General features: G+C 39.1%; 1 protein-coding gene across 8 annotated transcripts in view; it reads right to left on the bottom strand.

Moving 5' to 3' along the window:
* Positions 1-22,166, bottom strand: part of AMPH (amphiphysin) — a 123,419-nt gene that overhangs the window by 47,115 nt on the left and 54,138 nt on the right. For all 8 annotated transcript variants that reach the window (XM_088053554.1, XM_088053550.1, XM_088053546.1 and 5 more), the window contains exons 2-3: positions 19,837-19,917; positions 5,907-5,961 (exon numbers count right to left, since the gene is read on the bottom strand). In XM_088053554.1, coding sequence (XP_087909680.1) covers positions 5,907-5,961; positions 19,837-19,917 — 136 coding nt within the window. The remainder of the gene's footprint in view (positions 1-5,906; positions 5,962-19,836; positions 19,918-22,166) is intronic.

Here is a 22,166-nt window from a genome sequence, read left to right on the forward strand (position 1 = left end):
CTAAATAAATCAAAAAACCACCCTCAGTGAAGGCACTGGGGTTTGCATTTTGATACAGCATGAATCCATTAGATGCTGAATATGGTTCTGAATCCAGTGAAACCAAACTCATCTCACCTAACTTTCTAAGAGTTCAAAATAAGTAATTTTAAAATGACAACTTTTATTTCAACTTCTTTGCAAAATCTCAACAATTGAATTTCTTACTGAGCATTAACTTTTTTTTTTTTAAAGCACATTTTTTTCTCTAGTTACAATCTGTTTGCTGTCTTGAAAATACCTTTAAGTATGATCTTCAGATTTAACTGCTCAGTGAATGAATTCAGTGACTTATTAGTCACTATATAGTGACTAACTATTACAGAATAAATTAACTTCCTCAGTGAATGAATAACATCAATATTTTTGTTTTCTGCACAAAGAAACAATAACAAGTAGAAAAGGAAAATTAACTTGAAGCTCTGAATGTGTAGGAGAGCAGACTTGATCTAGTCAGTTGGTATTCCATCATGCACTCCCAAAAGACTTGCTGTAAAAATGACAGGAATATAAATGCAGGAATGCACACTTCCTAATAAGAAAATGGTGGAATATCTATCTATGGAATAGATAGGATAGGAAAACAGATACTGAAAAAACTGAAAGTACATGCCTGCTCTCAGTCCTTAAGTACAAAAGAGAGAATGGCATGGGGAAGAACAAGTACAAGGGAGATACTGGTGTTTAGAGGGTACAAACTTTCACCCTTAAATCAAAAGGTACTGAGCCAAAACAGATTTGATCTCTTTATGAATTGTCTTGGGGGTGGCTTTTAGTGACTGAGCTTATCTTAGAGTATTAGGATAGCACAAAAATTAAGATGTATTTCTTCCTTTTCCCCTTCATGGTTAATTCTTAGGATGATGTATCTGCAGCTAAGAAAGTGTTCCACTGAAAAAAAAGGATTTTTTTTTTTCCTTAGAAGATACCAAATTACAATAAAATACAGATGATCTTCACATATATTTTCAGGCAGGCCTCATTTAAAATCTTTAATGTAACTGCAAATTAATCAACTCAAGAGGTAAGGCAAAACCAACAGATTATCTCTTTGCTTAAGAAGGCTGCTTCTCTCCCATCAGGGTGAATGTACAAACCAGGAGGGTTTGTTCATTCCTGCTCACACTTGATCCTTTCTGATATCTGAACTTCTGCCCTTAAGCACTCTGAGTGGTAAACCTGTGGCAGAGGTTCCTGTGCCAGGCAGGCTAGCACAGCTGCTAGATAATCCCTCCTGCAGCCTGCATTCAGCTCAGTCACAGACCATGTTGGCACCTTTTCCTAGACTTTCTTAAGTATTACAGGACTCAAGCATGTATCTGCTTAAGAGAATAAGTAAAATACACCTAATACACCTTGCCTGAATCGTATCAAAACTGCACCAACTTTTACACTTTTTTCTGGTCTGAGAATTAGATAATCCTCCATTCCACCACATTCCTGTAAAAAACATTGGTAAAATCCAGCTGCAGTGTCAGGGAAGTGGGCAGTAAAGTATTTGGATTTTTCGGTCAGGGGCTTCAATCTGAAATTTCCAGGTTAAGATCATCCATCCTACTCCCTCTGACTGCAACTATACCAGGTTTACTGCAATACACCAAATAAGTGAAGAGGTAAATACAAATCCAGTGAATTCCCATTCTTTTTCATGCTTCTGGACATAAACTTACAGTGTCCAATGATTTTTTATTTGGCTGGTTTTCACATAGAATTATTTCTTGTACACTGATACCTTTTATGCGTTATTCAACACTAAATTGAAGAGGATTAGTGTCAGTCTTAGAGACTGTTCTTTCTCTTGGCTGTTTTGAAAGATAAGTTGTTAAAAGCAAGTCATTAAAGTACTAAAAAATATGAAAAGTACTAAGAAATGTGAAAAGAATTTTTACTGCTGATGAACAGTTAGAAATTTATATTTAGTATCAATTATTTCATTCAGTACTACTTGTTGGTAATTGGGTCCTTTATTTAATAGCTAAAAGTGCCAAAATATTTGAATCACCTAGGAAAAATATTCCTAAATAATCCAGTAACTGAAGACTGAGCTTCTCAGATTAAATGATTCCTGTTTCTATGGGAAAGAGTCCCTGTCCCTGAAGCCTCCAAAAAATCCTAGAGGCCTCCTTGTGATACGGATCCTGGGGGTGACAGTGCAGAGACATTCTCATTAAGCACCACCAGGGGAGGGTAGGAGACTCTTTACCATCACAGTTCCAATGTACTCAAGCTCCCAGGGAGAAGGAGACAGACCTGAAACAGCATGTTGGTTGTAGAACTCACACACTGTGGAGTCTCCTCACTCCCTTGCAGCATAATCTAGCCTGAATGATGTAGAAATTTCCATTTTCCTGATGGGGTGAGACATCTTGGTCTGGCTCTTAACATTACTTATGTGGTTCTTCAGGGAAATGACCTGCCCTGCCATAAAGGTTGTATTTGTTATTGCTAGTAATCCATTTGGGTTTCCACTGGAACAATTCAATAATTTCATTATTCATGAATAAACTTTGCAGAAAGATGATCAATAGTTTAATGGCTTTTAAGAAATTACATGACTGATTTTAAGATTTCTGTGTCTGAAGGATATGTGCAGTTCTGTCAGCCACAGACTGACAACTAGGCAGCAGAACTTCTTACAGACTTCAAACATTTCCCCTCGCCTTCTTTACACCAGTTACTTTTTATCACTGCATTAAGCCACCTGAAGTATATGGTGCTTTCTTTCAATCCTGCAGGAATACTTTTTACCTCTGTCACCTTGCCACCTGCATGAAGATCTAGGTTTATTCTTCCCCATCTGCACTGGTACTTGCAAAGAGCTCAGGATAGAGAATGGATGACTGATTTAGGTTTTCTGTAACAATGGGCCCATAAAACCGTTCAAGTCCCTCACAGCGCTCAAAAGCTTAAAAATAAATCATGGAATATAAAATCCAAATATATATTGCCAAGGAGACTGGAACAGACATGAGACTGAGGCATGAGATGACTACAGCTATGGGGGATAGGACAAAGTCTCATCAGTACAAACATCACTGATACACAGCAGACATTAAACTATCATGCAGGTGAAATAAAATTACACATAAAAGCCATTTACAAGTTCAACAGCTTTATGGCATGGTTTCTCCATGTCCCTGAATAACCAACAAGAAAGATTAAGGTCCAGCTAAGACTAGGAAGCATCAGTGAACAAAAGCAGGAGTCTGAATACAGCAAAAATTATTTTAAGAATGTGTGATGCTAAACCTCAAATTGTCAAGTATATTAAAATGAAGGGACAGAGGGTCATAATAAGGCTCAATTGCCTTCCCCTCCTTGCTTAAATCCTCACCTGGAGTATTGTGTCTACATCTGGAGTCCACAGCACAAGAAAGAAGTTGACCCATTAGAGCAGGTCCAGAGAAGGCCACAAAGATATTCAGAGAAATGGAGAACCTCTCCTACCGAGACAGACTGAGAGAGCTGGGATTGTTCAGCCTGGAGATAAGGCTCTGAGGAGATCTCCTTTTGGCCTGACAGTACTTAATGGGAGCTTGTTGAAAAAGAGTGATAGCAACTTTTTACACAGGTAGACAGTGGCAGGACAAAGGGGAATGAATGGTTTGAAAGCAAAAGAGGAGAGATTTAGATTACATATTAGGAGGAAATTCTTTACTCAGAGGGTAGCAAGACACTGGAACAGGTAGCCCAAAGAAGTGGATGCCCCATCCTTTGAAGTGTTCAAGGTCAGACTGGATGGGGCTTCTGAGTAACCTGGTCTAGTGAGTGGCATCCCTGACTATGGCAGGGTGATTTGGACTAGATAATCTATAAGGTCTCTTCCAACCCAAACCATTCTATGATTCTATGAAATCATGCCTGGATTTGTACTTCCTACTTGCAATATTAAGTCACTCAGAACTCATGCAGCAAAATGAAACTAATTACTGAAGTTCAAATCCTAAACCCCTTTAAAACTGCTTCTCTCATACATTCAAGAGTATTAGGATGTCAAGTACATTATTTTCCAGTAGTTCCAATATAAGTGATTAAATGATTGACCCTTTTTCCTGAAAAATGAGCCTCTGATGACAGCATGACACCAAGCTTCTGACATCTTTGGTGCAAAAATCCCACTCAAGTGCCTAAATATAGGGGTTCCCATGTTTTTGTGCATAGATACCTTAAAAGTCTTTTAATGATAGCAGTCATTCATTCGACAAAGACACTGTAGCAGGTGCTTCAAAATCTGGTCTTTGGCACTACTGACCTGGTCATCTTTGAGGAAGCCTCAGCCAGAGCTGTGTATTGTGCTCTACTGTCTTGGGTTGTGTGCTCACTCCACAGCATCAATGTGTGCCAGTACGTGTGCCAAGGACGCCCACTGCTGGCTTGTTGGCTTTCACATTTTTAAGGCTCTCATGAGAGCTTTTGACTAGATCTTCTTTAAGACATGTACATAATAAGGTACTAGCAAACACTTTTCATTCTGAGTAAGAAAGTCAATCCAAATTACTTAAAGGCAGCAACAAGAAAAAGATGCTAAACAGAAAAGCATAGCTAAAAAGGAAAAACTTAAACAATAGAAAATTTTACACCAAGATAAAACTTTGTGAAAAAAGTAGTCCATTAGAGAGTAAAAGAGCAAAAGGACTGTGAGTCTAGAATACCAGGAAAAGAAGGATGGGAAAAGAAGATGAAACAGAGAGAAGTGTTGCTATCACCAATACAGAAATCAAGGCAGCATATAAACAGTCAGCTTATGTGACAGGTAAGACATCTAGCCAACAAACAGCATCATCCTGCTGCTTCTTAATAACCACCAGACAATGTGTGTAGGGAAGAGTGAAAACTAAGAAAGCAAAATTAGCATTCAATGTGTTCCCCCCAAAAAGACTGATACTATAATTTCCTCTATGAAAGAAAGATATCAGTGCAAATTTGTCTGGTATGGAATTTTCCTTGGGCAGCCCATCCAGAAAAGATGGTCAAAGACAGTAAGCTACTGCTTTGCTTCCCATTTTATAGTTCAGATCAAGAAGAGCTCTCTTACCTGCCTGTGAACAGCTGACGAACTGTTACTATGACAGCAATTTCCAAGAATGTTAATACTCATTTGCAAAATTTTCCCTACTGGACTGGAGCCAGGTTGAAAATATATTCACACATATATATTTATCATATATTTATCTCAAGAAGCTACTGTCTCTCAATCAGTCACCAACTCTTATTCCCTTCCCTTTAGCCTCCAACTCCTCCAAAGACAGGTGGCATGAGAAAGAGAACACTTCGCCTACAGTGCTTTCTTGAGTGTGCTGGATTTACAAATGTCTAGCAGGACTTAAATGACTCTTTACCTATCTCTGAAATGTAAGCACTGTTTAATGAACTTCTGCTACTTAGATGTTCAATGTAATATCAAGAGAGATCACATTTGACTTTTAAACTTCAAAAAAAATGGATTAAGTAGCCAGAAATAGATGAGAAATCACATTATCACAATGAGCTTGGTTTTGAAGGAAGCTCGGCATCCAACTAGCAACAACCTGGAAATATTACAGTTGTGGAGATCAAGCAATCCCTTGCCTTGCATGAGGTACTTCATATTCTAGCATTTGCAAAGTTGAATAACAAGGTGTGTAGACTGTGGGTGCTGAAAATGCATGCAACATGAGAATCAGGGCAGCAGAGGGTGCACACAAAGGACATTCAAGGATGCAAGACTGTTACATACATGAGTTGACATTGAAGATGCAGAATCCCCAGCATCAGGTTAAAGAGAATCTTACTTATATTTGTCTTTGTATACTTCAAACAAGCTGACTTGTCACAATTTTTAAAAAAAGTCTACTTTATGAAAGCAAGATATAAAGCTTCAAAATCACCTTTAATGGCTGCTAAATATCCTCTCAATTCTCTCTGGAGTCTGGAACCCTCTGCCTGAAAAAGAAGAAAAAAAAAAGCATGGAAGTGAGAACATGTCAGTTATGTTTAATGCCTTGAAACATCCAGTATGTCAAACAACAACTAAAAGCAATTTCAGGAGCTATCTGATTAATAGTGTCACACATTGCAAGCATTCATATATTCATATACCTAGGGGGCTTGGCAAAGGAGGCTTGCATAGTGTACTCTCTAGGCTAGAATTTCTGGGTTTATCCTATCAATCATCTGCACAGGGAAGAACTCTACCAAAGAAAGACAGGTGAACTTTACAGCTAAGGTGCAGCTCAAGTTAGCCGGGACTATGGCCTAATCTGAAACACAAAGAAGTATAATCAAAAATGGTGAACTTCCACTGGAAACCACTCAAATGAGGCCAGTCTAGATCTGAAGAAAGTTCTACCCCTATACAAGCTGCTTACTATATTTGCAAACAATTTCCCAAGTATTCTAAAATTTAACATTTTGCAAGCAAATAACTAGCAAAATACAATAATGCTAGTTATTTTGTTTTGCTTGATTAGTGCATCTTGCAGTCTGCTGTGAAATCTTGACTGTTTCTTTGGTGAATACATCAAAATTATCTTCCTTTCTCTTATACCAACAACCTTTGAAAAACTCAGAACAGAGAATACAATGGATTTTGTTACTTTGTCTGTGACTGTAACACAAGTTGGACTTCACAGTTCCTAGGATTTGAAAAGAAATCTGTGCTACACACACACTTTGTTGCTAAAAAGATGATGTCCAGGACACCTTCAATAGCCTGAAATTTTTGAAACAGTCCACATCTACCAGTTTCTAATAGCTTTCAAATTATTTATTTAAGCAGTTGGAAACTACAGGAATATCAGCTTGCAGTCACGTTTTCTCACATACAGCTACACCATATGGAAAAATCAGCAGCAAAATATGACTGACTGCTTCAGAGTTTTTCTCATGTTTTCCATGTGAAAATCAGAATCTAAAGGGTGCACGTGAATAATGTGAATACTTTAGAAGGCAGAAGGTATAAGCTGTTACAACTCCATTTAATTCAAAGGATGTCTGATGTCAGTAAAGGATTTGCCATCAGCAACTTCAATGTTCAGAGCATTCAGACACAGAGGATCATAAGGAATTCAGTTGATAGGGGCTATCTGATGCTTAAAATCCATTATAGCTACATGCCATGTTAATTCAAAAATTGTGGTTCTGAAAAAATACTTGTCTCACCAGTACACACAACACAATGCAGATTACACCCACCAAATTCACTTCTCCCAGCTTCTTGAAGGGAACTGTAGGCCTTTACAATGGGATCACAAACAGCCCCCACCCCCATCTCTCAAATTGCAGCACACTAGAAGAAAAGAGCAACTGTTTAACCTTCTGGAAATATTAAAGAATTCGAAAGGTAAAAACGCCTGAGTGGGTCTAGAAAGTAGGCTGAATTCACTTTATGGATTTAACAAACAGAAGCTTGCTTTTACACTAATTTGATCTGAAAGAAGTCACTGATACAGGTCTCAAATCCATTAATTGACTAAAGTCTGAGCATAGGAATAGACCCACCATGGTGGTATCTGAAAAGCTGCTGGGTAACAGCAGGTGTGAGGGAGCAGCCAGACCACCAACCATTCTCTGATTTGGGACCATATTCGATGCTCAAAGGGAAGGCAACATCTTCCTGCTTTATCTTAACAAGCTGCTTATCAAAACAAGGGCCAGACAGGTGCAGGGCGAGTATCAGTGGATTTAACCTCTGATTTAATTACTTATAGAACAACATAAAGCTCTGGAGTAGTAGCTTGATGTTATGTCCTTAAAGAAAATATTAAGCGTACATTTTAACAGTGTTTAGCAAAACGTACTACTCTAAAGTGTCATTACAACACATTATTTCATGCTACATAACTCAGCAGAAGGTAACTTCATTCTGTGCTCAAGTGGTAGGCAGAAGTTGTCTTAGGCATTAAGTGATCAGTGCTTCCACAGAGGAAAGGAGATTGTACCCAGGAGCAAATTTCTTGATCTCATGTCTGAAGAGGAGGATCAGCAAATACTTGGCAGAAACTAGAAAGAAACAGAAGTTCCCCTTTTATCCATGCCAGTCTTCTTCTGGGGGGATCCCTTGTGCTGTGGGAAGTCACATCAAGGCACAGAATTTATCTTTTTATTTCATATCTTCTTTGGCCTGACCTATTGTGGTAAAAATGGAAGGTACAGAAACTTGCTTCTTCATCATGGTCCAGCTGAACAGGTGACCATATAGTAACAACTTTTAGTTATTAAAAAAATCTCTGGTTTTCCAGGAGCAGCAAACCACAGTTGGAAGGCTGAGAGCCTCCTTAGCTGATTTCATGTTCAGTTTTATTCATACACACGATGTTTTGTCACTAGGACTAAGCAGCACACCACAAATGTCAGGGAAATACATTGCTCAAACACTATGCTTGTAACTACACTGCTGTGCAGCCTTACAACTCCTACCCTAAACCACTATTAGATCTGTTCTGTTTGGTTAGCATTGTGCACCATCAGCAACTGCTGTTCAGGGAAATGTGTAAAAAAAGTCAAAGTAGTAAGACATGATGTAAATATTTTGCCACATGTGCTGTTATGAGTTCTGACAGTTCATTCAAAAGAATAATTTTAATATACATCTCCCTCAGTCTAGGTTACTAACAGGCCACAAACACCTGAAATATCTATGGATGATAGAGTCATATGACTTTTCCCTCATTATCAATTGCTGTGTGATGTGACACTGAAAAATCCATGAGCAAGGGCGAGCTCCTATGGAATTAATATACTGAGATAATTTCTCAGTTTCAATGGCAACAAAATTAGACCTTTTAAAAAATACTAGAAAAAAATTAGCATCAAAAGCCCTCAGTCCTGTGAATTTTGAAAAATGTGCATCTGGTCTACACATTTCCTACAGTAAACTCATTATTAGTGAAGACAGATAAACATTTGTCACCTAACAGACTAATTAAAATTCATAAGATGAAAATACTGCATTGCTGACTATGCACATCTTGCAAACTGTTACACACAGGTTTTAAAAAGTGCTTTTTAAAAGACTGTCATGGATCTAATGCTGTCCCTTTATGCTGTTTACTAGTATATTCTTTCTGCTTTCTGGTCTAGCAAATGAAAACATCCAGTGGCTCTGATGCTGTTGCTCCAAGTATCTTCACTAAAGCCATGAATTTTGATAAATGAGATGCAGCTTCTTGAGGGAGAGTGAAAGGTCCTTTCACCAATGTTGTATTCCTCTGAAATGAAATTTCCCAAGACAGCACTGATTCTTCCTTTTTAATTTCATAATTTCTTTCATTTATTCTACATAAGTCAGCAAAATGAGTCAGAGTTTTGTAAGATGCAAGAAACTCCAGACAAAAATCTCAACAGCAAATTTCTCACAACCAGTTCTACCAGACTCCAGCACCAAAAATCAGTGCTCTTATCTCCCCTGATTAAAACCAATACACAAATCACAAAAAATCTATTACATAATGCTGTTTAACTTTACATAAAAGCAAGGGAGGCACATCAACAACCGAAATCAACACAAATTTTTGGGAAAGTCAACAAAGCTCCTCACAGCAATGTCCCAAATAATAGTTTGTTGCTTTGAACAATGTAGCCTATCACGTTTCTCTGGTCTCACCATATGGTCAGTATTATATAGCTGGTAAAGACACATCCACTCAGTGAGACAAGAAGGTTCAATGGTTCAGGATCTACCAATCTACAGCCACAAGCTTTACATACCATGACAGAAGCATTAGGCTTTTTCAGTACTACTGATTCTTGGGTATGTTTCGTTTTGATTTTGTTTTAAATTTGTAGCATTTAATCATATCTTAGCACTAAGAAAAAGACAGCCACAGCACTGTTGGTTGTGAGACTGATGAGACCTATAAAAGGCTAACGATGAAAACAAGCCCCATAGTTTCCATCTAACCAGCTTTTGCTTCCTGATGGATTAGAAAAACTGTTGCATCCACCCATAAATTAAAGGCCACCTTGCCTCCACAAAAGTTGTAATTGGATGACCTAATTGCCAGGAATCATGAATTTACAGCTTTCTAGTCAGAACAGAAGAGTTTGATTTTTCTATCATGTCACATACAGGATGTAAACATAATACATCTTTCCAGGAAAGGTCAGCACATGAATGACATACAAAACCCAAATATATCATTCCAATTTAGTGAGAGGCAAGAGCATTGAAAATATTGAACCTGGAGCACAGTGTAAGTAATAGCAAATATAATAATAGTAAAAGTAACAATAACAACAATTACAATTAAAAGGAAATTTTTTAAATGCAGCTCTAATTAATACTGGAATTTTGTCATTCCATTGTTAAGACATCAGAGAAATAGCTGAAAAGAAAACATTTTCTGTATCACCTGGAAGACATTCTTTATTGTAATGTGCTTGTTGCAGCGTTGAGCAGTGCTATCTCTTTGTTCATAAACACTTTAGATACTATTTACTGCTAGGTCTTTTACAGAACTCTGTAGTATGAATGAAAATAACTATTATATTAAGAGAAGCTTAACATAATAAAAGGCTACTTGGACAAATCTGTAATTAAATATGAAATCTATCTGCTTGCCAGAGTACTCCATTTTACCTTTATCAGTGTCTTCGTATAAAAGGCAGGTGTCTGCCAAGGAAGGTGGGAACCTCTCTTGGAATGGAGAATATGATTCCCTTCCCTCAAAATTATTATGACCTTTAAATTAAGGGGCTTTCAGGCAAAAATATGGGGAAAGGAATAACAGTTCTTTACCAGAATATATCTGTATAACAAGGCAGACAAACAGCCACAAGGGCAGCAGAAGGAGCAGCAGCACAAGCCCAGTGACGCCTTCTCTGGGCCGCAGGCACTTTCCCCTCCGGTGCAGTTCCGGGCACAGCCGGCAGGGGGCGCTGGTGGCTCCCGGCCAGGCAGGGCGGGTGCGATGATTCCCCCGCGCCGGCAGGGGGCGCTGTGGCGCGGGCCCGGCCGCCTCTCCCCACACGGGCAATGGCCGCGCTGCCGGCGGGAGAGACAGAGCGGGGCTTCAAACACACAAACTCACGGGGGGCAGCTGCTCCTGGTGCCCCTCTGGATAACAAAAAGAGCTGTAACAGGGACTTTGAAAGCAGCAAGCTGGGACATGCAACATTCCAGAGTGGAAAATGAGCTGTATCAGAAACTCTGCAGTGGCAGCTGGAACTGTGGGGCGTCCCACCAGGCAAGGGGGTGTGGGGCCACAGCAGAAGAAACAGGATAGGGCTGGGCTCCAGCAGCAGTAATGAACTCACGCCCCGCCAGTGAGCAGTAACTCGACTGTCTTCCTCCAAAGCTGAGAGAGCAAGAGAGCTAGGAGCTGGGCACAGCCCCCTTTTCCTCAGCCTAACTCTCCTGGCATCTCTGCCCCTCTGAGAGAAACCCCCCAGCCAAGAGAGTAGCCAGCCACACCCTTCCTCTGGCAACTTCTGTCTCTCTAAGTAGCGGTCATGATGGTTTCTTAGCAACAGATGGGCCAAAATCCATAAAAGAAAGAAACAAAAGGAAAAATACTAAACCCCAACAATCAGGTTTCTTATAGTCCCTAGGATTGTCTCACAATTTCTGAAATATTTTTCTTAAAGAAATGGATTTCCTTTCTCTCTTTTTAAGCTCTAGGAGATTTTCAAATATTTATCAAGTGCATCACTTGAAAAAATTGGGTTTGCAACCTTCTCTGGAAACACAGATGTTTTAGGCATAGCAGTATGTTGTAGACAGGTAGTGTGGTGATTGGCTTGATATAGGAAACTTATAACTAAGCTTATGCAACTATAGCTTGCTGTGTAATCAATCAAGCGTGTTCAGAACAGATAGTCCTTTCCTATGCAACAACAGGATTTTGCCTATCATTAAAGACTGGTAAAGCAGGAACTAGAGCTCTAAAAAATGGTAAAACCTGGATCTTTAGTTTGAACTGTGGCCAGAAGCCTTGAAGGATGGCCAGATACCAAGAGAAGACCAGGTTCATCCAGAAGGCATTGTGAGGATGTCTACTTCCTTCATCCAGCAACCCCTGCCCAAGACCACTGGGAGACAGTGCACAAGCACAGAACGATGAAAGGCTGATTAACATACGAAGCGAGAGTAGGAGGGGATAAGGTTATGAATATGTATAGGCGATGCTGAAACTTTCCTAAATATGTATGAGCTTAAGTGTATACAAACAGAGCGTCTGCTCTGTTTGGCACGCACGTTTGTGGTGGAGTGATTCCCCCATGTGTCTCAGCACTGAAAACATACCTACTTTACAGCCTTGCAGGTTGTGGAGTCTTTATTCTGTGTGTCAGTCTTTCCCAAATGAGGAATGGATATTGTGTGTATTGGGGGAGGTTCTGTTGGGACTTAAAGTTCTTTTGATGTGTGACTCTTGTTGTATGTGGGTGACCAAGTTGTTTTTGGGCCCCGTCTTGTTCTCCCTCTAATCCCCTCTTCTCCCCTCTGTGTTGTTGCCACCAGACAACCTTGGTCTTCAGGGTTGTCACAGACATGTGGGGGGAGGGTGTGTACATGTGCCCCTTGCATGAGTCAGGTGGCAATGGGGGAAGCTTGTTACTGGGGGGACTTGGCACAACAACAGCTCACCTCCAATCCAGTTGCAAGAAGGTCTCCACCAGTGGATGGCAAAGAAGAGTCAACTGGCAGACTTTGGGAGGGGCAGTGCTGGCAGATCAATACCCAAGAAACATAAGGAATGTTACTGTTATTAGGGTTGTGCCTCGGGTTGTTGCTAAGTACCCTTTTGCCTTGTTTTTCCCCTTGTTGTATTTTAATAAACTTTTTAAAATTTTATGAATTGAGTGTCATTTCTCACACAGTATCTTCCATAAGAGCACCAAATTTGTGACCCAGCCACTAAGAAGGCTCAAAAATAAGAATTTTGTTGTTCTAGTAATTAAGTAGCATGTTGAAGTAAACTGCATCAAATGAAACAAGCTTCTCAGATGATTTATACTAATTTAAAAAAAAAATTTTAAAAAATCAACCTTAAAGGCAAGAACCAGGGAGCTCTGCCTTGTGTTAGTAGCAACACCCAGTAGGCAGGTGAGGAAGCTCTGTGCCTGCAGAGACACTAAACCAACCTTTTTACTGAACCATTGGTTTCTGTTCCAGATAAGAACTGAACAGAAAAATATGTGGCACCCACCTTAAGCGAAATTCCAACCTTTGCTCACAACTAAACCTCCCCCTGCCTAAGCATTCTACCTTCACAGTTACTATATCATCCTTTAATATACTCATGTCCTCAAAGCAGGGCCCAGAATAATGGGAATAATTAAAAACTGGGGTCTGCAGAGGAAGCAAGAATCTACAAGTCTATGGCTAAAATAATCTCTACATATTTCATGTCAAGCTAGACTTTCTGAACAGCAGAAAGTTGTTCTGACAACTTGTGCCTCTCTTTATGCTAATAGCTGCATAACCATAACCACATTTGTAAATAATGTACATAAGCTATGTATGAACAGATCAGGTAGAAAACTGTCCGGAACTGTTTGTTGTGAACTGCATCATGTTCAATCCGTGTCTTAAATCTCTGAACTGGGCTATGTTAACTATCCCCACAGCCATTTATCTCAAAGGGGTCCTGAAGAAACATATACAGGTCTCCTTTAAAAACAGACAGAAAAAACACTGAACATTCAGCTGCACTGGGGAGAAAATAATTAGCACAGTTACTAAAGCTGCAGAGGCATAATAGTTTATATCCAAGGGGCATTCAAAACTCACACAGTGTGACAATGGTTTGGACTCTGGATTTGGAGCAATCAATGGTCAGAATCAAAACAGAAAAACATTGCATCAGCTGTTCTCTCTTTTTTACTGAGGAATCAGTTGAAATGCATCTGAGCTGTTCATGAAGAGAAAATTTTGTAGCATAAAACATAAACATAACACCACCTTCCTGAGTATCTTGTTTGATTGGAAATTGATGAGGTTGAGATAAGATTTAATGGTACACTATATTTCTTCTTGTCTTGGGAAAAATGCCCTTAAGACATAAGAAAATTATTAAATGCACATTTCAGGATGGAATGGAATCAGCACAGAAATCCCTCCCATGGTCTCAAGCTACATTGTACCTTTGTATAGATTGCATATATACATTGTATAGAGTGTATTTGGCTTAGGGATCATCCAGTTTCTGAAGTACACTACCAGTTTACCCCAAATGCTTATCAGACTCAGTACCCCTGAATGTAAATACTTGTTGGTTCACAGAAAAAAGCTCTCTCCCTCTAGTCTAGATTGTGTTATTCTATGCCTGGTTTACTTTGGAACAGCTACCAGAGACGCTTGGTATCACTTTTATTTAGCAAAGGAGTCTTACATGGACAGAACAGTACTGAACACATAATAGTTGCAGCTTAACATGTACCAAAAATCCCCTGCACTTTAGTATTAGATTCTACAGACAACCAAGAATATCTGAGTGTTAGCTAAGGAGAGTGTCACCCATTCAGAGTAATTTTAAAGTTCACACTTTTTGTTTACTGCCTGGATTCTTTAATCCATCTCAAGACCACATACAAGACATGTAAAATGAGGGGCTTTAAATGGGAGATATAAGATAAATTTAAAGATGGTTCATATAGATGTATGATAATTACTAATTCCCAGAGAAAATAAGATTTTGCAAAACTCAGATTGAAATTAATATTATTATTTGTAATACATATGAATAAGTTTAAAAAAATCATTGGCACAGCTGATGAAAAAAGAACACTTAAAAAAATGTTAATTGTCTCACAAATCAACTTTTAGACAACGTCATAACACTGGCTGTAAGGCAGCCAAGCATGCTTGTGTGAAAGAAGATTTTTCAGGAACCGTAACAATTACACCAATGAACAGCTCTTACTACTAGGTGCACAATTAGTAAAACAGTCCATAGAAGTAGATTCTGATCATTCAACAACAGTAAAAAAGGCTCTTAGTTTTCACCTAATTCTATAAAGTAGCAACAACAGCCTTTGTCATTTTGCTTTTTTTCTGACAACATGTCATGGGAAGCTGCTGTTGTAGTAGCAACTGTTAATTATATCTCCTCTGTGTACATATACAGTACATAATATTTATGGGTTTAAGCATAAATATTTTATAACATATTTATATTTATATTTATAATATAAATATATTTTGACTGTAGTATGTAAAGTAAAAGAAGTCTCATAACTACATGTAGAAAAATAAAGAGAGGTAAATATGCATAAACATGAAATAGAATATTGCTCTCTTAGAACAATAAAGTGTGACTTTTAATGACTGTGAGTCATTGAAATATACATGGGGATAAAGGTAATTGCTACAGTACTTACTGTAAAGAAAAAGAACATGTAAGATGGAATTGCTTGAGAAACAGAATACAGACGAAATTTCTGGTAAATCCTCATTGGGCTTTGATGATAATTTTACAAGAGGAATTATGCAGAAATTCCTTTTTCTCCCCTCATTCTGAACTTCAGAGTCAATTAAGAAGCTGAGCATATTCACAATTAGCTGTGTAAAATGAATGTTTAAATCTCAAGAAATTTCTTGCAATACAATGAAAATCTGTGTCATACTGTCATATATGACTTTGTATGTTTTATTTGTTCCACAAGCTTAGATTAAGGTGGCAATTTTCAGTTTACAACTTGATGAAGATGAAAAACAGCTGTATTCATTTTTACAAATCTAAATGTTTTTACTGTTGGCATCAGCTGCAGGAGCTTAATGATTTTGACAAAGAAAGTCTTAAGGGTCTGCAAAGCAACTGTGCTCTGTTCTCTCTGGACATGGGATGACTCAGTTTCTCCATGGTGATTCATCTAGGTAGTTCAACTCTGGATTGTCAAGTCCAGAAGAGGCTCTTATCCAACTATATTCAGAAAGAGACGGGAATGGGTGACTGGGGAATCCAAATGATGGCTTTCTCCAGATAGATCAGCTGCACTGCTTTGGTTTTGCATGGCCTGGTTTTTGGTAGCGAGGGGGCTCCAGAGGTGGCTTCTGAGACGAGAAGCTGCTGGAAGCTTCCTCCATGTCCAGCAGAGCCAATCTCTGATGGGTCTGAAGATGGAAATGCTGCTCACCAAAGCTGGGCCAATGAGAGATGTTGGTAATGCCTCTGTGATAACATATTTTAGAAGAAAATCAAAACAAAGTGTGCATGCAAAGTTTTTTGCTAGTCAGAGAAGAGGAGGAGGTGAGAACATGTGAGAGAAATAACATGGAGACACCAAGGTCAGTGGAGAAGGAGGGGCAGGAGCTGCTCCAGGCACCAGAGCTGAGATTCCCCTGCAGGCCATGGTGATGACCATGGTGCAGCAGCTGTGCCCCTGCAGCCCATGGGGATCCACGGGAGATGCAGAGATCCACCCACAGCCCATGAGGGAGGTGCTCATGCTGGAGCAGGTGGATGCCTGGAGGAGGCTGTGATCCAGTGGGAGACCCGGTGGAGGGAGACAAGGGGTCCCTGCTTCCAGGCTGGAGCAGCCTGTCCCCGGAGGACTTCATCCTGTGGAAGAGTGACCCACACTGCAGCAGTTTTGGGTGGACTGTTTGCCCATGGGAGGAACTCACGTTGCAGCAGTTTTGGCAGGACTACTGCTCATGAGATTTGGAGCCATGCTCCAAAGATGTTCACGAGAACTGTCTCCCATGGGAAGGGACCCCACGGTGTAGCAGGGGAAGGATTCCTCTCCCTGAGCAGTGGAAGAAAACCTCAGGTGATGAACTGGCCAAATCCCCATACCCTCTCTCTCTGTGCCACTCACTAGGAAGGAGGGAGGGTTGGTGGAAAATGGAGTTTTTTAAGGGCTTATTTTACTTCTTGTTATCCTCCTCTAACTCAATTAGTAATAAATTCACTTTGTACTTTTAAGCTGAGTCTGTTTTGCCCTTGGAATGTTTCATCCTGGTCCTTAACACATGAAGCCTTCCTTAAATGTTTCTCTCCTCTGCCCAACTGTGGCAGGGGAGGGCAAGTGTGGCTTTTGTGGTGCCTGGTGTTTGGCCAGTATCAAACCATGACATGCACATATACTTACAAACAGCCTTTTCCTGAGTTTGGTACAGGCCCACCATCCAATCTGCTATTCAGGGAAAGATTTCAGATTTTCTATTTTCCATTTCCTGGATAATGAGCACTATGTTCTTTCCTTTATCCTTTCAGTGGGCTGAACTGGGAGTCCTCATTTACAATCTTTGGAGAGTAGTAATAAAATGATCATTTTATACTTTAGGTTAGTTGACCTCTCAAGGATTGTTGCAGGCTCAGTAATGCAGGAAAACAAGATAAACAGATAAACCATTTTCACAGCTTTCAGCTTACCAGGATCCCCAGGGCACACATAGCACCAGCTGCAACAAAGAACTTGCAAAGAGACATAGAACTGAAGTGATAGTGTTCCTCAGAATGAACTGTGGGTAGGTAAGGGGGGCAGGGAACAGACAAATCCTCGCTAAGTGAGATTACAAGAAAATAAGTAAAGCTTGGATGTCTTCTCAAACTTCATCTGCCATGGTCTTGTTAGGTCAGTGACCACCACAGAGACAAATAATCCTGAAGGGAAGTGAAAAAGACGGGACAGCCTTTAACAGGGTTGGTTGTTCTTGCAAGCCTCCTGAATGGCCCACATCAACAGTTTGGTGAACCTCAGCACAGGGATAAATCCACCAAACTGCCTTTAATATCTAGAATTTGACTTTATCTAAAGCCTCTAGAGTTGCAGAATGGACTTGAAAGCAGGACTGAATGTAAACCAAGAAGAGATGGCTGCCTGAGTTCACAGAAGACCTACATGGCATTAATCAGTAAGAATGGTAATTCAGATTCACATCATAATGCTTCATACCTTTGCATTGCTAATAAATTGTAGATCAAAGCATGGACAAAACTTAGAAAATTTAAACTATTTATATGCTTCTTATCAGTGAACATGGCAGAAACAGTGCTTTTGCAGCATTTTTCCCCTTGTATTTGAAGAACTGAGCACAAGAGAGCTCCCTGAAAGCGCAGTAAGCATGTGTGACTAGTTCAGTAAATATACAGTCTCTCTCATTTGGTGTGTCAGTGGACCTAGCCTAATCTGCATGTGACCATCATGAGAGTTGTAGTAGTTCCCTCTGCAGTCACTCCTCCCTACCCAATTCCCTCTCTGGTCCCAACTCACATTTGTATTTAGGATTTAGCATCATGCATTTCCTGCAGAGTCCTTTACTGTTTATTACTGCCTCTATGTACATCAAAGAATGAGGAAATAAAAAGAAAGAAATGCTAATGTCCTCCTTAGCCCTAAGCAAGATTTTCAGTTTAAAATCACCATTACAGAAAATTCTTAGTAAAGAACAGGAAAAAACTAATACTTGAGACATCATTTTGCTTAAAAGGACTTTTTTTTCTCTTTCCCCTCTTTTTTTTATCTCAGAATTTGGAACTAAAAGAATTAAGTACCACAAATTCTTTCTTTGTGGGAATGCTCCATTTGCTCCTACACTGAAGAAACCCCCCAGAGATGTACCTTATTTCTACAAACACAGTTACTAGCTGTGCAAACAGCTGGGATGTAGGCAACAAAGATAAGCAACAACATCAGATAATCATAAAGTCAAGAAGACTTGGAAAAATGGAAAGGGAAGAAAAGGGAAAATATAACACCTCTGTTGGGTTTCAAAACTTCTATTAAATCCCACCATCTTCCTGACCTCAAGAAATTTGGGGAAGGAATTATTCTTCTCAGAGAAAGAGATTCTTTACTTCCTAGTACTTTTCTCTTTGGTGAAGCGGAAAGCTCAGTAGCTCTTGAAACCCTTCCTCTCTTCTAGACTGACAAGAAAACAAAGACTAAGCATCAATAAGATGCAAAAGAGTTAATAAACATTCTAGCAGTCAGGATGAAGGCTTTGTGTTTACATGGAAAGGAGGAAAGTGCATTTGGTAGAATAGGACTGATTCAGAGCAGAAACTGCAAAAACTGACATGAGCCAAATTTTACATTGTGTAAAATGTGTGAAAGTAGTTCTCATTCTCCAGTTCCTTTCTATGGGAGCTCTAAATAACAGCTCATAAAGAAGACAGACACATCAGTACATATTTTATGTAACAATACTATTTTCTTGGTGCTATTACCACAGTTCATGGTAGGCATTAATTTGTACTGGAAAGGTACTATATATAAATTGCAATTAATCACCTTAGAACCAAAAAGCCTGTCCAACAAAGAAACAAATAATTTGGGTTAGAATTTAGGATTGCATGGGGAGTAGATTATAAACTCCTTGGAGCAGCTTTCCTTTCATGTGTTTTTAACACTAAGAGTAATTGAGCACTGCTGCCTAGTTATGCTTCATCAACACTGCCACCACAGGCACCAGCACCCACAGGGAGCTTTACAACATGTGTGCAGTTCAAAACTATTAATCTACTCACTCTTATAAATTTACTATTTGGTATTATTATATAACACTGATGAAAATAATCCACAAAATTAAACCATGGAAATACTTCTTTGTAAGAAGGTGACTACAAAGCTGTATTTAACTGAGGTTGGGTTCTATCCTCAGTTACTGGTGAAAATGTACTGTCACTGTGATCTCAAGTAGTTCAAGCATGATGATTTTACATATGACTACAAATGTGCTTTTATTTTCAGGCCATATTTTAGCACTCTGCATGCACAATGTTATCTCTGTCTGAAAACTGCAGAACAAAATTCTTTACCCACCAAAAAATAAAATCTTACCTGTTCTCCTCCAATACCTTCTTCAAAATCAGCAAGTTAAATATCTTGCATTCTTAAGACATAATTAAAGAAACTGAAAAAGTAACTGACCTCTTGCCGTTTGAAATTTTGAACATATTCTTCAAACTGTTCATCTTTAGTTTCATCTGCTTTTCCTAGTTTTTGAAGTACCTACAGTGAAAGGAAAAAGGAATAATTTAATATATATAACAGAAAACAAAACCACTGCTACTTTCAACACGTCTGCTCATGCAGTTGGGCATAAACAGTATTTTACTTTTGGGAGTGTTTCATGCTCTACAATTTCCAAAGTTCACACAAGAAAATATTTTGTCAAAAAAAGAGAAGTATATAAAAGCAGGAGTATGTGTGGAGGGTATGTGTGGGTGTATGTGAGTGTATGTGTGTGGAAATGTACTTCCAAGTATGGAGTCCTTGGGGGAATGTTGCTGGTTTTTTTTAGTGAAGCAACTTTTCTTTTAGCAAAGAATCCCATGGTTTCAAAGCAAGAAAGAATGAGAGAATTCTGCTGGCATTATTTTTATCTGCATGATTTTCAACATAAAGTCATAAAAATTTAGGAACTGTAAGGATGATGCTTATTTAAAACAAGGTGTTCATTTTGCTCCCCTCATTAAATTCGTAAGTAGATTGTCATCCACTAGATAACAGGTATGCTACAATAATTCAGCAATAGGGGCTGTTCAATCAGCAATCTCAAAAGTAATTTGACACAGCTACACTTTACACTGTATTTAACCACAATAAATGCATTCTATTAATAAATCCCATTGCTATCCATTCATTATAATACTGAAGACTTAAACATAGCTGCAATTATGCTTCACCTTACTTGTAAAGCAATCCCCAAATCTTTATAGAGTACTTGCTTGTGGGAATGAACCATCCCACAGACTGATGTTCAGATTGTTTTTCCATTACAAATTGACCAAACTATCTATTTGCACAGTTAACAACAAAACCAAACAAATTAAAACAAAATCAAAACAATACCCAAAAGCCCCACAAAATCGAAACAGTAGCAATTAGCAGATACCATGAATGAACATATAAACATTATAACCTATTCTTCTCAAAACAAAGAATGTACAGCTCCAGTACTACCACATTCTTTCACAGACCGTCTTCTCCCAAGCCCAGCCAGCCTCACAGCACAAAATCAGGCTGCACAAAGGGGTGGTGAGCATTGCTGCTGTGGAAACCAGAGGTCAAGATAATCATGAAGCTGATGCAATGCTGGACATGGCATGTGAGAGGAAGTTTTGACATAATTACAGCAGAAAGACAAAGGATTATATCAGAGAAGAAAAAAAGACATAGACTAGCCTTTTGATGCCAACAGCAATGTTCATTTTCTGGCATATGTGGGCATTTTTGGTTGCTTTTAAGACCGTTAACTAGTCCCTAAAACCTCATTCACTCTCATCACCAACCTCTTCATAAAATATTAATAAGTATCACAGAGACTTTTAAAGAGAAATAATTTAATTTAACATTTGGAATCATCACAGGCCTTCACACTGCTCCTTGTCACCAGTGAGCTAAACAGTCACATGGTTTTGATCTGCACTAGGGGGCTTTCTGAAAATCCAACATTTCCTTTTCAAAGAGGTGGCAGACAGGTAAGCTTCCTGACCATGGCAATACATTCAAACCACATTTGAAGCAAGAAGCATGTTAACTGTAGTATGAGCATTCATAACACAGATAACTAACTACAGCACCAAAATTTGTCATGATAGACTCTTTTTTTCCATATCAATGGGGAACATCCAGATTTTCAAATGTTCACTCAGGCCCAATAGTATAAGGCCCGGAAGGGAACAACCTCCTGTAGAACCTACATCCTATGGCTTGGGGTTTTTTTATCCTGTCTCCAGCTTTCCATTGATAGACAGATATTTAGCTGAACTAAGATGCAGTGTTATAATTTAGCCTCTACAAACACCAACCCTAATGTCAAAACAGATAATTTATAAAATAGTTTTTCAGTTTTCCCAATCCAAATCAGAACTATAAATGTGTCATAGGGTTGGATCTAGCAGTTCCAAGCCAGAGGCTAAAGAAACTTACCCTCATGGAAGCCCTGCAGCTCATGTCATGTACACAGATAACTGAGGTTCACTTACTCTTTGCTAAAAGCAATCCTAATCCCATCCTCAAAATTCCATACAGAGACAGTGGAGCAGACTGGCACTAAAATAAACTGTTCCTCACAGATTCTTTTAGATCCCACCTATATAACTCCATGGACTACTGAATGTGTAGCTCAGTCTTTTACAATCAACCTACTCACAAGTTTACCATTGGTAGTCTAAACAGAAAAGCAGCCAGGCTGACAGTCTGAAAGTAGAAACTGTCACCTTTCAGCTCTTGTTTGTGCACTTCTGTCTCAAAGT

Source organism: Pseudopodoces humilis, chromosome 1 (assembly GCF_049639895.1).
Source record: "Pseudopodoces humilis isolate 2021_Gansu_Grassland_sample_001 chromosome 1, ASM4963989v1, whole genome shotgun sequence".
Classification (NCBI taxonomy): Eukaryota; Metazoa; Chordata; class Aves; order Passeriformes; family Paridae; genus Pseudopodoces; species Pseudopodoces humilis.